Source organism: Sus scrofa, chromosome 18 (genome assembly GCF_054392235.1).
Source record: "Sus scrofa isolate SSC_HxYL_T2T_F1_AM1 chromosome 18, Sscrofa_HxYL_maternal_Yorkshire_Landrace_v2.0, whole genome shotgun sequence".
NCBI lineage: Eukaryota > Metazoa > Chordata > Mammalia > Artiodactyla > Suidae > Sus > Sus scrofa.
In genome coordinates, this window is record NC_139400.1 from 11,520,048 (window position 1) to 11,535,723 (window position 15,676).

The window sequence follows — 15,676 nt, forward strand, 5'->3', positions numbered from 1 at the left end:
TTGAATGAAAATGAAAACACAACACATCAAACCCAAGGGGTTGTAACTGAAGTTCTACGGAAAGGAAAAGAGATCTGAAATCAGTCATTTGAACTGTTATCTCAAGAGGCTTTTTTAAAAAAGGGCGGGGGGAGATCAAACCCAAACCACAAGGCAGGAAAGAAGATCACAGTGAAAGGCAATGAAATGGGAAACAGAAAACAGTGGGGGGGGGGGGGGGAAATCAATCCAACCAAAAGCTGGATTTCTGAGACCAACAAAATTGATAACCCTCTAACTGAACTCACCAAGGAAAAAGAACACAAATTACTAAAATCAGAAGTAAAAGAGGGGTTTATCAAAACTGGCACCAAAGAAATCTAAACGGGTCTTATGCTCAACATTTCATACTAATAAGTCAGAGAACTTAGTGAGATGGACAAATTTCATAAACGATGCAAGATCCCAAAACCGAATCAAGAAGAAAGAGAAAACCTGGGAATCTGAGAAGACACCGAATGGACATTGAAAACCTTGCACAAAGAAAAACCCAGACCCAGATTGATTCTCCCAACCATTAAAACAGACAAACCACTCATCTTACACAACCTTGCTCAGAAAACAGAGGCAGAGCCACAATGCACCCCCATTCATTCTCTGAGGCTTATGTTACCTGACACAAAAGGACATCCAAAGAAAACAAAGCCAGAGCTCCCGTTGTGGCACAGCAGAAATGAACCTGACTAGCATCCATGTCGATGCAGGTTCGATCCCTGGCCTCCATCAGTGGGTTAAGAATACAGCGTTGCCGTGAGCTGTAGTGTACGTCACAGAGTCGGCTCAGATCTGACGTTGCTGTGAGCTGTGGTGTAGGTCGCAGACTTGGCTCGGATCCCGAGTTGCTGTGGCTGTGGTGTAGGCCAGCGGCTACAGCTCTGATTTGACCCCTAGCCTGGGAACCTCCCTATGCCACAGGAGCGGCCCTAAAAAGCAAAAGACAGCAAGCCACAAAAGAATAACCCTCATAAGCATACACACGCAAAAAATCCTTACCAAAATACTGGCAAACTGAATTTAGCGACACAAGAAAAGGACCATACACAACCAAGTAAGATTCATCCCAGGAGTGCAAGGTTGGCTCAACACTCAAAAATCAACTGAAGTTATTAACAGGCCATAGAGGAAAGGACCCCATGACCACCTGTACTAATGCAGGAAAGGCATTCGCAATAAACATTCTCAACGCTAGGAGCAGAAGGGACTTCTGTCCGCTGGATAAGGGCATCTACCAAACCCGCCAGCTCACACCATTCTCCCTGTAAGACTGGTCGGGGATACTCAACCTGCACGGTAATCCCCCTGGGGGCTTTCAGAGGTTCATGATTCTGGACTTTACTCCAGAACCATCCAGTCAGACTCCCTGGACCTGGAACCCCGACACTCTTCCAGTGATGCTGCCCAGCCAGGGCTGGGGTGGTTGAACCAAGTGGGTCCCCCCATTCTGTGACTCTGTGCCTCTCGCCTGTCAGCTGTAGTTGCCTGAAATGTTATCTTGCTGTGAGTTACGCCAGCCTGAAGGAGGAAAATTCCCCCAAAGGAAAACGGAAGCGCTCTGGAAAGGCAGGCCATTCTGCAGCACCGTGATCCACATAAACAGACTGCTTCCGACGCTTCTTCAGAGGTTCCCACGAGACCGTCTATCCCAAAGGTGTGAGCAGGTACCCCGCGCAGGCAGGGATGGCCTATTCTCAGCACACAATTGTCGAAGTCTTTATTTTGGAAAACCATGTGAACCCCCTAGGTTTGTATATGCTTAAAAATTTCTATACTGAAGTTAAAAATTTAAGGATATATATATACACCACTTACTCCTATCCTGAAGAGCCAGTAATCCATCACTATCATCTACAATCCTACTGAAATGACACTAGTACAAGAGTCACAAATGCATGTGAGGTCGTACTGTCCTTGCAAACACTGATTTTTGCACAGGCGGACACTTCACCTTGGTCGCCAGGCCCCAGGTGAAGGCTGCGTCCTAGATGCGGGTGGCACTGGGTCACCCAAATTCTCCACACAGCTCAGCTGCCTAACAGTCTCCTGACTGATTCTGCAACTTCTACCTTGTGGACAGATGCAGCCAAACGAACTGGCTGTGCAGCCAGCTCTCTGGGGAAGTCTTCCATTCCACGGACTCAGGGATCGAGATCCACTCCCTGCCCCTCGTCCGCGGGGGTCAGGGTCTGAGGACACCTAGAGCCTGTGCCATCGTGGGCGAGTGGTTTGGACTTCGGGGGGTCTGGTCTTTTGCTCACCATGCCAAAACTTCCTGTGCACACGGATGGCACGGAGATGTTTACGGAACAAAACAATAAACAGTAATGAGACACTGACACACTAAACAGCCCTGGATGTGCTCTAAAAAGTGACCAGTGTCCGGAGAGCAGGTCGCAGACCATGTCCATGAGCCCACTGTGACACTGTGACACTCAAAGGCCAGCCCTCAGTTCGGCAGGCTTCTGTGCAGCAGAAACCCTCCTGCCATGCTGCCGAAACCGCTAACCAGCTCGTCCGCGTGCCCCACGAGGACGTCGCTTCCGTCCACATATGTGGGGCGCAGCGTGGTGAGGATGGGTGCTGGTTTCTTCTCCAGCAGTTCAACGCTAAAAACGAGATGGCCTGGGCAGCAGCCTCTTACCAGGAGGAGGAGGTCTGCCTCCTCTAAGGCACATCCTCTGATAACTCCATTTGGGGGATGAACACACAACACTGTGGGGATCTCATTTTTAAACTGGGGATGCAGAACAGACTTTTAGCTGATACACACCTCCGGTAATGAAAATTCTCTTTATTGCCATGCTGAGTAAGCAACTGGTAATAACTTTTGTCTGACAATATTAGTGTCAGATCAAAACCCTGAAAAACAAAGTCCTAACCTTTATTTTCCTTCCAAGAAAAGTGGCTTTTTTAAAGTAGGCTTGATCTCCATGTCCCGTTCAGAAACACAGGTACAGGTGTCAGACGAAGCGTCTCCACCGAGAACTTCCTAAGAGCTCGCCTGAGAGACACAGGCAAAGGACGTCTCTGACCGGAGTTTCTGCAGTCTGGGGCTCTCCTCGCCCTCCCACCTCCCTGCCCGGGGAGCTTCACCAGCTGGGACCCTCACCAGCCAGCAGCCTGACCTGCTCGCTCGAGGGGCCCCTGGACCCGCACTCGCCAATCCCGAGGCTGCCCTTTCCTTCCCTCCACTCGGAGTCTGTCCTGCTCCCTAGAATGGAGCCCTGGGCACTGGTCAGCACAGCGCAGGGTGAGAGGACGTGGCCCAGGGCAGGGGGGTGCCTAGCACCTGTCGAGCCAACGATGAACAAAAAAGAGGGATCAGATCACAACAATGGCCGACTTGCAGCAAAAACTGCTATCGACCGCTTACTGACAAGTGGGGAGAGGCCTCTGGTCACTCACATGCAGGACGTCTGACACCTTCCACAGCAGCAAATGATTAACAAACTTTTATTTTTTGCTTTTTTTTTTTTTTTTTAAAGGCCGCGCGTGCAGCATATGGAGGTTCCCAGGCCACGGGTTGAATCGGAGCTGCAGCCGCCTGCCTACACCACAACCATAGCCCCGCGGGATCGGAGCCAAGTCTGCGACCTACATACACCACAGCTCACAGGAAGGCCAGAGCCTTAACCTACCGAGCGAGGTCAGGGGTCGAACCTACGTCCTCATGGGTCCTAGTCAGGCCCGTTACCACTGAGCCGCAACGAACTGGAACAGAGCCTTCCAAGGCGCTCCAGGCTCTCACGCACGAGTTCGGGATCACGCAACGCAGCCCACTCATGGGAGGGTGGATGGAGCTGCTTGTCGGCCGCGTTCAATCTGACAAGAACAGCGGGGTCTGGACAAACTCTGTTTGCCCTCCATCCTCCCTCAAGGTAAATAGTAGTATTCGCACTTTGCAAACGAAAAACCCGAGGCCCTGGTCCCACAGGAAGTGCCACTAGGCTTTCCGTCACTGTGGTTCCAAGCGCGGACTCCAGCACCACCTCCCAGGGAAGGAGCTTACAGCCACTGACATCCTACTTTTAGCAAAGGTGGAAACAAAGGGACTATCACTCGATGAAATCATTTTCATTTAAGGAAGGATTAAAATCACATTCTGCCCTTACAGTTTTCTAAAAACCACGCTGAGGATCCAGGGCTTAAATATATCTAACATTTTATTGCATTTGTTTTTGGTTTTTTTGGTCTTTTTTTTTTTTTAAGGGGCACACCCTTGCATATGGAGGTTCCCAGGCTAGGGGTCGAATCGGAGCTGCAGCTGCCCGCCTACACCACAGCCAGAGCAACATCAGATCCAAGCCATGTCAGTGACGTACACCACAGCTCACGGCAACGGCAGATCCTTAACCCACCGAGTGAGACCAGGGATCGAACCTGCGTCCTCATGGATGCTAGTCAGATTCGTTTCTGCTGAGCCACAAGAGGAACTCCCTGTCATTGTATTTTTTAAGAAAAAACCAACTTTTTTTTTTAATTGAGAGAACAATTATTTTCTTTCAAATTAGCACAATGAAAAGCTAATTCTTGGGAGAAACTATAAACCCCAGGGTTATTCCGGTTACCACTAGGAAACAGTCTAGCTATTAATTTCTGGGCTTGGCCGGAAGCATGTTTTGTTCCCCTGCACACAGACACAGACACAAGGTGAACGCGAATCGAGCCAAAGAGAACCCACTCCTGTTTCTTCAGGAGTCCTCTTCCACGTGCACATGCAGTTACAGCACGGACAGCGGTCCCCAAATCGGCAGCCCTCAGCTATGCAAATTTCAAATACTGTCGATTCTAACTAAGACTTTCACAAACCTACTACCTTAACGTAAGGAGATAACTAGTCATCTGTGGATGGCAGATTACGTTCCACTTCAAGAAAGGAAATTCACTCTGAAAGTGAATTTCTCTAGGGTGAGTCCTTTGGATGCGGCAGTGGACGTGGACGTGATTTTAAGCATCTTTTACTTCCTCCAAAACAGATGAGGAGAAAGAAGTCTGGCCTGTCCTAGGCCAAACTTTAAATAGTTTGGTGGGTTATTTCACAAATGATTATCTCTTAATTAATACTATAAAAATGTCTTTTGAGAATAGTTTTTCTTAACTATAAGAGGCACTTCCTGAATTAAGTAAGCCTAGGGAATACTTTTTATCAGCTTAATCTTTACAAAAAATGAGGTCTATAGCCACCAACATTAGCAGGACAAATTTATTTATTACAAATGGTTTAAATGTGTAGATAAAAATGCCTATTGATACTGTCAGGGCGTCCTGCAATTTGACAGATCAAATCTTATTTTCATTCTTAACCCCACGAAGAAGTGACATCAGAGACTCGCATTCACCAGTGAGCAAATTGATTAATCCCTCTCTATAGAAATCTCCACTCTTGATTACACCTATCAGACGTTAAGCGGCATTATTCTAGAGTGACAACACTTGACAAATTCCCCAATCATTTTTCCCAGCCTTTGTGGCCCTGCTAGCTTGTATTAACCCTGATGAAAAATTAATTTTCCTTATCTTCTTCTAAACCCCAAAATCCAAATCCGCCAAACTGGCAACTCTTTCTGTAAAGGTATTATGAAAGCCTCTGAAAGATTAATTGCATGTCTTCAGGTGACATTAAATTAATTTCTGCACTCATGACAGACATCTGATCCTGCGCACTGAGAGGACAGATAACATTGTCGGGATCACAGAAGGACAGCGGCTAGGGTCCCGGGGCAGCCTCTTAGGAATTCTCCTTCGATAAGGGCTACCTCGCTGTCACGCCGCTGCTGCCCATCTTCCGGCCCCCAGACCGCACCGAACAGGTTTCTATTAAGCACAACAATGCTGGGCCCAGCCCTGGGATCTTTAGAAAGCTCACTCCGAATCTGGGCAACAAATGATATGCATGCTGTATGACGTTCCTGAAGACACACACTGAAGGCTCTATTCTGTCTTTGAGACTACCATTTAAAGGAAAAAAGGCGAAAGAACACAAACTGGTTAACAGCATTCTTATCCAGGCTCCTAGGTCAGGTCCTGAATTAAACTGCTGCAACATGACAAGAGGCAAGAACATTCCACACTCGCCATGTGCATCTATTTCCTGCAGTAATTACCCTTACACACGGCAACATGCAAACCATGTAAGCAGGCCCTCGGATCTAAAATGTTTCCTGTAAAACTCCAGCAATGGGGCCACATGGGTTGAAATGAAACAAAATCCGCGAGGTTAAAGGGACCTTGTAAATGGGCTTCCTGGGAGGGAAAAAAGGGATTCAACTGGCAGGTCCATTTGATTTTTGCCTTATGGTTGTAACACGGTACCATTATTCAGGTGTGCTCTCTTACCATGCTACCTTTCAGAGATGAGCGAGGTTTGGGAAAACCTTTTTTTTTCTTTAAAGGCTGCACCCGTGGCCTAGAGAAGTTCCCGGGGCCAGGAATCTGAGCTGCAGCTGCAAACTGCACTGTAGCTGCAGCAGTCCCAGGATAGAACCTGTGCTTCTGCAGCACCCAAGCTGCTGCAGTCGGATTCCTAACCCACTGCACCACAGCAGGAACTCTCTCTAGGGAAAAAAAAAGTGGGGGGGCAAGGCCTGTGCCCACGGCCTATGGAAAGTCCTGGGCCTGAACCTGTGCCACAGCAGTGACCCGAGCCACAGCAGCAAACACGCTGGATCCTTAACCTGTTGAGCCATCAGGAAACTCTTGGGGAAATCTTTTAAAAGCCAAATGACTCTCAGCCTTTGGAAAAACAAACCGAAGCCCCCTGGCTCTGAGGGGATCTGATACCCCAGGATTCTCCAACCTCTACAGCACAGACCTACCCATCTAGAAAGGAAAGGACTGCTACACGTGAGACTGTGGCTCACCAGGCCAGAGCCCCCATGCAGGGCTGAAGCCCCCCGTTCTGGACAGCAGGAAGCCAGCCCTGGATGAGCAGCTCAGAAGAGCCGACTTTCCAGCACTGAGCGACAAGGCTCCAGCTCTTGGGAGGGGTCCTTGAGAGATGCCTCCAGGCCCACCTGTGCTGGGCCCCTCCGGGCGCCCCCCCTGCATCAACACTATTTTTCTTTTTTATTTTTCTTTTCTTTTTTTTTGTCTTCTTAGGGCAGCGCTTGCAGCATGTGGAGGTTCCCAGGCTAGGGGTTGATTAGGAGCTGTAGCCGTTGGCCTACGCCACAGCCATAGCCACGCCAGATCTGAGTCTCATCTGCAACCTACACCACCGCTCATGGCACCGCCAGATCCTTATTAACCCACCGAACGAGGCCAGGGATCGAACCTGTGTCCTCTTGGATGCCAGTCAGATTTGTTTCCAATGAACCACGACAGGAGCTCCAAGGCCATTTCATTCAGAGGCAGCTCCTCCCACCGTCTGGTCTCCCCAGAGAGCTTCTCTATCATGAGCCCGCCGTAGTTCTGTCCCTCACAAGCTCACTTCCGACTCGCTAGCACCTGACTCGCTTTTTCGAGGCCCTCTGGCAGAGCCTCAGGTTTGGGGACCGCCCAGAACCCGAGCATCACGTCAGCTTCCACCAGAAACCAAGTGGCCCATGACAGCTGAGTGCCCCAGCCCTGCCAGGCGGCTGGGTGAGGGTCACAGGGTGACATCCGCAATGGGAGACATGCCTGCCTTGGCCTGGGTCTCCTGAGGACCAGTCATCACTGCAGACCCACCCAAAGCAGCCAAGTGAGACACAGGAGACAACCCGTGTGGTCACCTGAATAGGGGAGGAGGAGGAGAGCACAAATTTTGGCCGGCACAATGTAGAAGGATGACTGCTGCTCTGGTGTGTCCAAATTCTGCTTACGGGTGTCGTCTAAATACCTACAACCTACACCTATTACTTTTATAATCAGAAGTACAGGGGGAGAAAACACTGGGCTAACTCCTCCTTCACTGTTTTTGTAAAGGAACTATAAACAACGCCTATATTTTTAAAGGAAGAAGCTACTTATTGTCTCAATTATTTCAACAAATGATTCTCAAATATTCACAATGTACTTGAAACTGTCCTGAATTAAGTCCAGAGACAGAAAATGAACTGAAGAGGAAACCCAGCCTCAGGCAGCAGCAGTGTCTGGCAGACAGAGCTCAGGCCACGGTCCCCGACGGGGTGGGCGAGCGAGCGGCGTGCAGGGCCGAGGAAGGGCGCCGTGTGTGACCAAGTGCCCCCCCGCCAGCCTGCGACTCTTTCTCAGACTGGAATCTCCAAGGAGCGGCACCTGCAGCATCTCTCAAACCGATACATCCAATCAAACCACAAAAACGGGTGGGTGTGCGCTCACTCGCTCGCTCCCTCGTGCACCGCCCCTCCAGAGAAAATCGAGGCTGACTGCTGAGGAAGAGAGGAAACGTGCAAATGCAGACCAACTCCCCACGCAAGTTGGCACAGACAAACTGGGACCTTCTGCGTGAAGCATTTGACAGCCTTTTAAAAATAAAATACACGACTATCACGAGCGGACAGCTGGCTTTCCTGCTGAGGCGTTCTGTGCTTCTCCCATTTCTCTGTGTGGCCAGCAGAACAAAGGACTGTTGACTTAATTTGCTGCCAAACGCTTAAAATTTTCATTACCTCGACTAGGAGAAAGCAGCTGGATTCAGAAACTGCTTTCATTTTCTTAGGGAACACATTTTCCTTCCTTAACCCAAAAGGAAAGGGTAGTAACACCTATTGCCCCACCAGCACGTGCCAGGCACTGTGTCACTCACCTCGCCTGTGGGCGGACACTTCACCCTGCAGCCACCCTGGGCTGGGGGGGGGGCCCTCAGCCTCCCCGTACTGAGGCTCAGGTCACCTGATGCAAACACTGCAGACAGACCCCGTTTTCCCCCAAACCGGAAGACGGAGCTGCAGGCCTAGTTAAATCCCTTCACAAACAAATGTCCTGGGGCGCGTACTTGGTCCAATCCCATTCTCTGGTGTTTAACCACAAAGAATGGCTGAGGGTGACCGTAAATTTACAACAGGTAAACGGTTCACATTTTCATGTATGCTCTGTTATTACTTGAGTCTTTTTTTGGATTACGTATTGTTTGTGAACAAAATTATGACTTAACAAGGTTGCTCTTTCGGTGTCTGAAAATTAAATACTTAGAAATAGCTTTCTGAGAAATGAGCAAAGGGTATTTCCATATTTTAAGTAATAAAAAGAGAACCGCTCCATCAAAAATTTTTAAGTAGGCTACTTACATAAATAATGCTCAGGGAGGCACGTGCAATTTCAGAGCAGCACATGCCAGTATCTGACACTCTTCAGAGGAGCATGCATTTGTTCGTTTTACATCTCACCTAACAAATTCAGACAATAAAATATAAGTTGGCTGAGACTAAAATTCACCCAGACACTGATCAGCCTTCTAACAAACGGTCTCTCTAAATTTCCAATCCCCTCATGACTTCACCTCAATGGTTTTCTGCTGTTGTTGTTATTGTTTTAATCTTTTTAGGGCCACACCCCCGGCATGTGGAGGTTCCCAGGCTAGGGGTCTAACTGGAGCTCTAGCTGCTGGCCTGCGCCACAGCCACAGCAACACAGGATCCAAATCGTGTCTGCCACCTACACCACAGCTCACCGCAATGCCGGATCCTTAACCCACTGAGCGAGGCCAGGGATCGAACCTGCGTCCTCATGGATTCGTTTCTACTGAGATTCGTGTCTACTGAGCCAGGACGGGAACGCCTCAACCCAATGTTTTAAATATCAAGTCTGGCCTATTCTGATTTATACAGAAATGTTCAAAGATACACTTATAGCACATGGCAGGTCAAGGCCACACCAGGATCCGGCTCTGCTGACTTTAACTCCACCAGGCTAGCGGCCACAGGGTGACTGTGACCAGGCCATTCCACGCAGGTTCTAGAGCAGGAACGACGACAGTCGGCCACTCTCCCACCCTGACGCCGGGGCTGATGCTCGCCAGTCAGGATACTTTTTCGTACCTCTACATCTTTCTCAGCATCTTCTCCGGTCGGTGACTACCACCCGGGCTTGAAGGGCAAAACGAAACCTAATCATCACCCTTATTCCAGAAGCCCCACTAAAAACTTCCTGAATCACCTCCAACTACCACATACTCACTGGAGACAGCAGACTATCACCCCTAATGTAGAACTAAGTAACGTTTGGAAAACAGGGGCAACAAAAATAACTATTATAAACAATGGTAAAACCCACAGGGTTCAGAAGGCTCACTCTGAGTGTGTAGCTGAGTGGCCCCGGGCTACTAAGAGAGCCTCTCCGCGACGCCAACGCCTCACCTATAAAACGGAATAGATCCCATTCAAAGGGTGCGGATAAACGGCAGCTACTATTCACGACAGGGCATCGAATCAGGGAATCTGTTTCTAGAAGGGGTCTCAGGCACACTCCAAAAACAAAGTGGACGTTTATGAAGTACCTTCTATGTGTTAGAAGGTTTCATTTATTCACAGCAACCTTACTAATAACTGCGTTTACAGACTGAAGACTGAGGCTCGGAGAAAGGAAATGACGGCTCGGGGCCCCACAGACAGTAAGGCAGAGCGGAGCGTCGGGCCTCGGGCCCTCGCCACGCCACCCCAGACGCAAAGGAAACTCAGACCAGCCAACGACAAATATGTGAGGCCAACAGCCAGCCTGCGAAGAAGGAGGGCCCTGGGCACAGGGCTGAGTGGGAACCGACAGCAAGGAAGACGTCCCGTGAGGCTCGCTGTGAAAAGGCTTCCTGTGTCCCTAACGCACCTCGGCTGCAAGGAAGAGGAGCTGTGGTAGGAAAAGACTGGAAACGCTCCTAGACGGTGCTGGGGCCTAAAACCACTGCAAAGGAATGCGATGATGAGGGCAGATGACGAAGGGCCTGTCTTCAGACGGAAGCTCTCTCACCTTCTGGAAGACCCAGGTGAGTGAAACCCAAAGAGAAATGATCTGGTTACAGCAACGAAACATGGAAAATGACAGAGCAGCCCTCCGTGATTCACGGTTGTCCACAGGTAAAAAGTTCACCTAGAGAAACCTAATTCAAGTGTAACACTTTCAATCCGTACACTGGAAGAAGGCAGCAAAGAAACCTCCGCTTGCCTAACAATCCTGTAGATGAGTATTTTACTGTGACCGCCACCAGGGCCCGATCTCTAGACCAGCACTGGGCGCCACGACCGTCCCATATCCCGTCTGGAGACAAACTTCTGGAACGAGGGGATTACTAAATGCAGAAATCAATTTCCGCAACATAGCAGATGCCAGTCTAGGTGAGAAAAAAGTGAAGGAAACAGAACCGACTCTCTGAAGAGAAATTTTCCCTAGAAAGCTTTATAGAAAGAATACCGTGTTTCTGTACTGAGAGAACATGAGGTCGTCCAGGGCTCGTAGCAAAATAGAAGAACATGAGCTGACAATGGACTCCTTCATTAAACAAGTAATCATAAACCTGCAATGCACAGGCAAGGTTCAGCACAGGTACTATACCCAAGTCCATCCCCCCAAATGCTAAGCCCCTGCCAGGGGTAGCCAGTCAGCTCCGGGGGCACAGCACAGCCCTTGGGCATTAACGCCACAGTTCTGACCAGCACGGACAGAAATAAAGTCGGGAAAATGAGCGCATACTTGGCACTTACAAGAACTGTCTCCTCTGCACGTTCTTTCAAATACTATTACCTACCAAAAAATCCACACACACACACCCCCAAATCCTTGGGGAAACACTCTGGCCTAGTTTGGAGATATATAAACAAAAGACCTTTATCCTCTGCCAAGCTGAAAACTGCCAACATGCTACTGGAGGAATTACTGGAATAAATCCTAAGATGCAGACTACGTTAGTCGGTTAACACTTAAAAATTAAAAGGGAGCTAAAAAACATTCCAGTTTTCCAGGTTGCTGTTTTCAGGTAAAATTCCTCTGTTGTTTTCCTAAGTATTGTAATATGACATAGCATGACTTTGGAAGATGGTGTGATTTTAAAAAGACATTGTTTCCACCACAGAAAAGGACAGCAAACACTGAAGTATGTAAATTCTTTGCCTGCACCTTCTGGCGGCCAGTGCGCCTGCCCTCACACCAGCCACATGAGCACAGAGCACCACGTGGCTGCCCAGGGAAGAGGCTGGTTCCCAACCACGGCCCAGGGCCACCCTCAAGTTTATGACTCAAGTAAAAGAGACACCAACAAAGCACAACTAAGACAAAGTCAAAAGCAATAAGCCACACAGACACTGGAAACTGATGACCGCTTGGGTCTACACTGAAAGACAAATTGACACACTATTAAGACAATGTGATAGAAGACCGGCCATCCACTTCTCAGCATCCTGAATCACAATGAACAGAGGTGAGAGGAAACAGATGCAGTCTATCAAAAGCGTCTTCACGGCATGTGGAAAACCTCCCATCTACCGTGTACACACCTAGAAACGAAAGCAATTAAAACTCACGAACTGATAAGCAGCCAACCGTCCTTAAGCCAGTAAAAACAGCTCGGGGCTCCTCGCAGCTCCCAGAGGCACTGGTCTCCCTGCGTGGCCTGAGAGCTGGAGGTCCTTTGCCCCGGACCGTGAGCTCTGCGCTTTTGAGGTCACCCCCAGTAGCTGCTCTGGTCTCAGAGCCTGTGTCTCAGGTTGTCCCCTTCCTCCCCGGTTGGTCACAAACGACTTGCGGCAGGGAGTGCAGGACAGAGCGGCTGCTGCAGAATTCAGTGTAATTCATAAAGCAAGAGGGGTGTCACCTCCCACGTAAGTGACGGCAGGGCAGGACTAAGGAGGCAAGTGGCCTACAGACACTGACAGAGACGATGCTGCAACTCTGCTTTGCTTTCATACTGAACTCATGCAAACTGAGTGGAAACCTGCAGTTACAGTGCTTTGCTGAAAATGCTCTAGAACAGCCCTGGTCAGAGGTAAAGACGTGCTCCACTCGTGAAAGCACGTGGTAGATCACACCTGATTTCACTTCAGATTCTGTGGCTCCTCCTTTCCTCGAATGGGGAATGAGTAGAAAGGCGGGCAGGAAACTGTCTTTGGACCAACGCTGCTCAAAAGCCAGACGCCCACGGCCCCTGCCCTGCCCACAGTTCTCCACCTCAACCTAAAGCTACACACAACAAATTACTTGCTTTGTGGCAAAGGAAATTTTATTTTGAAAACAAACTTGACGGGGCCTGTCATAAAGATCTACTACAAGAAGCTAAAACTGAGAGAGTCGCGTGGGGTTTTCCTCAAGCCTCCAAGGAGACGCGCGCACCGGGCCGGAGGCAGAATTCGCACACGGCCCCGGCCGGCCTGGCGAGGCAAGGCGCCCGCCCGCCTGCCCGCCCGCAGGGACGGCCCCCTCCCGCGCTCTGGGAACCGGACGCACCCGGGACGCGCGGACCGTAGGAGGGGCTGGTAACCTGGTCAACTTACCCCGCCTGACAACTTAATCACCCTGACCTTGGAGCCGACGTGCGGCCCGTCTCCGCCGCCGCTGCTGGCCCGGTGCATGACAGTCCTCTTGGCGCCAGGCTTGGCCTCCGGGGGCCGGCCCTGGAGGGAGGCCACGCGGGCCGTCTGCGAGGGCGGGGGCAGGCCCTCCCCGTCGGCAGGCTTCACCTGCAGGACTTTGTGCTGAGCCGGACACGGAGGTATGCTTCTGGCCTGTCTCAGAGGCTTCAGTGACTTCATCTGCTGTCCTTGATACTGCGTGGGAGCACCAGATGGCACGAAATTTGACGTCTTGGGTGGAGCGGTGGAAAGAGTGACATCTTGGCTCTTCACGAGAAGTCTGTTTTTCACATTCTGTCTGACCTGTGCCCCCGGGAAGGGTAACAGCGGGTTACCATTGGCGGGCGCTGGGGAGGACGCCCGCTCTTCCTGCTCGGCCGGGGCAGGGGGGGCGCCGAGCTGCTGCTGCTGCTGCTGCTGCTGCTGTTGCTGTTGCTGCTGCTGCTGCTGCTGCTGGGCCAGCCTCTCCAGCAGCTCCTTCTTCCTGGCGCCCGCCTGCTGCTGGCGCCGCAGCTCCTTCTGCTTCAGGATTTCTTCCCGGAGGCGCTTCTGTTCCTCTATCTTTAAGCGGTACAACCTCGTTTCTTCATCTTCATCAGGAAACTGCAACAGAAAACACGCGAGGCTTGCTTACTGTGGCACACAAGCCAGGTGACCACCCCCGTCCACTTCGACAAACTCAGAAAAGGCACTTTCTAAAACCCCTTTAACTCCGATTTGAAAGAAGCCATTCAAAATCTGCTTATAGACTTTAAGTCTAACTCTTCCCTCTGGGGAGGGAAAAAAAATTACTCAGCTAAAGCTAATTTGGAAAATCTTATCAGAATATTAAAAATGAAATAATGTAAATTTCCACCCATTTACAACTTTGAAACCAATTAAACTATTCATTGAAGATATCAAAACATGTTTGAAATGGAAACTGCAACAGTAGGAAGGCCTCGCTGTCACAGAGGTTTTATCTGGCTCTTCTCTGACAAACCAACAAAAGGTGGGCTGTAAATGACCTGAAAGGGCCTGATTAGAACTATTGATTTTTCCTACAGAATTTTCAGCCTGATCTCAAACTCATTTGTCACAGAATAATTGCTTATAATGAACAGCACTAGTCAATCTCCCTGACCTTGAACTCATGCACTCTCCTCAGAATCAAAATGCTGCCAATTGCAGTATTGGAATATTAATGGTATATAAGGAATGCTTTTAATAGGCCAGCCCCAAACCATTCTGAAAGTCTATCAAAAGCATCTTTGTAAAAAGTCCAGTATTTTTCAAAAAAGCAAAGCATCCAAAGAAGAAAGTTTCAAGTTGAGCATTTGTTAAAAATTGTAGTATTTTTCATTTAAAAAGTCATAGACATTCTCATGCACAGATTCTTTATATAAGAGGATTTCGTCTATCCAGAATTCAGCTGGTAACAAACAAACCTTCTAAGATAGGAATTATAAGGCCAGGATGCAGCTAAAGACCTGGCTGGTGCCCCAAGCCTGTGCACTGACCTACAAGACCCCGAGCCAAGCTCTCACCCAGGCCTGCTCATCATTTTAGAAGCAGTTCTGATCAACTCAGTCATCGAATTTCAAAGTCAAGAGCAGACTCCCAACCGCAAATGTGAAGCTGGATGAGCACTACACAGGTAGGTGCACAGAGCTCGAGGTGACATGAAGGGGAAGACAGAAAAACAGAAGTCCAAAAGGCACAGGGGCCAGGGCATCCTGGGGAACAGTATCAGGGCCAGAGGCTCCACCATATCAAACACAGAAATAATTAATATTCACTAGAATTTTTCCCCAAGTAATCAAAAAAGTTAAAATATATTTAAGAATCTAGGTAGAAATACTGGCCCTTTATTGTATCATTATCAATTGGGTGAAAATAAAATAAACCACGTTTACCTAAGCAAAAGATTTTAAAAAGTAAAAGTTTAAAAAAAAAAAAAAAAAAAAAACCTTACTCCTGGTTCCATTCTATGTGCACAGAAAATTAAAAGCAAACAAATTAAGACCCTCTAGTTAGGCTATGGCCACCTGCCAAGTTCCACTTCACGCACAAAGCATCTGTCTGATTCTACAGAAGCCTGCTTCAATCAACTGTCATGAAAGGGACCATCAGACTTGGCTAGTGGTATTCCTAGGGAAAAAGCCACTTTTCTCATTTCAGCCACTCGTATTAGAAAAGTGTATGTGGCT

General features: G+C 49.1%; 1 protein-coding gene across 6 annotated transcripts in view; it reads right to left on the minus strand.

The window, feature by feature from the left end:
- Positions 1-15,676, minus strand: part of RBM33 (RNA binding motif protein 33) — a 111,436-nt gene that overhangs the window by 16,654 nt on the left and 79,106 nt on the right. For all 6 annotated transcript variants that reach the window (XM_085005063.1, XM_085005061.1, XM_085005060.1 and 3 more), the window contains one exon: positions 13,410-14,090. In XM_085005063.1, the coding sequence (XP_084861189.1) occupies positions 13,410-14,090 (681 nt within the window). The remainder of the gene's footprint in view (positions 1-13,409; positions 14,091-15,676) is intronic.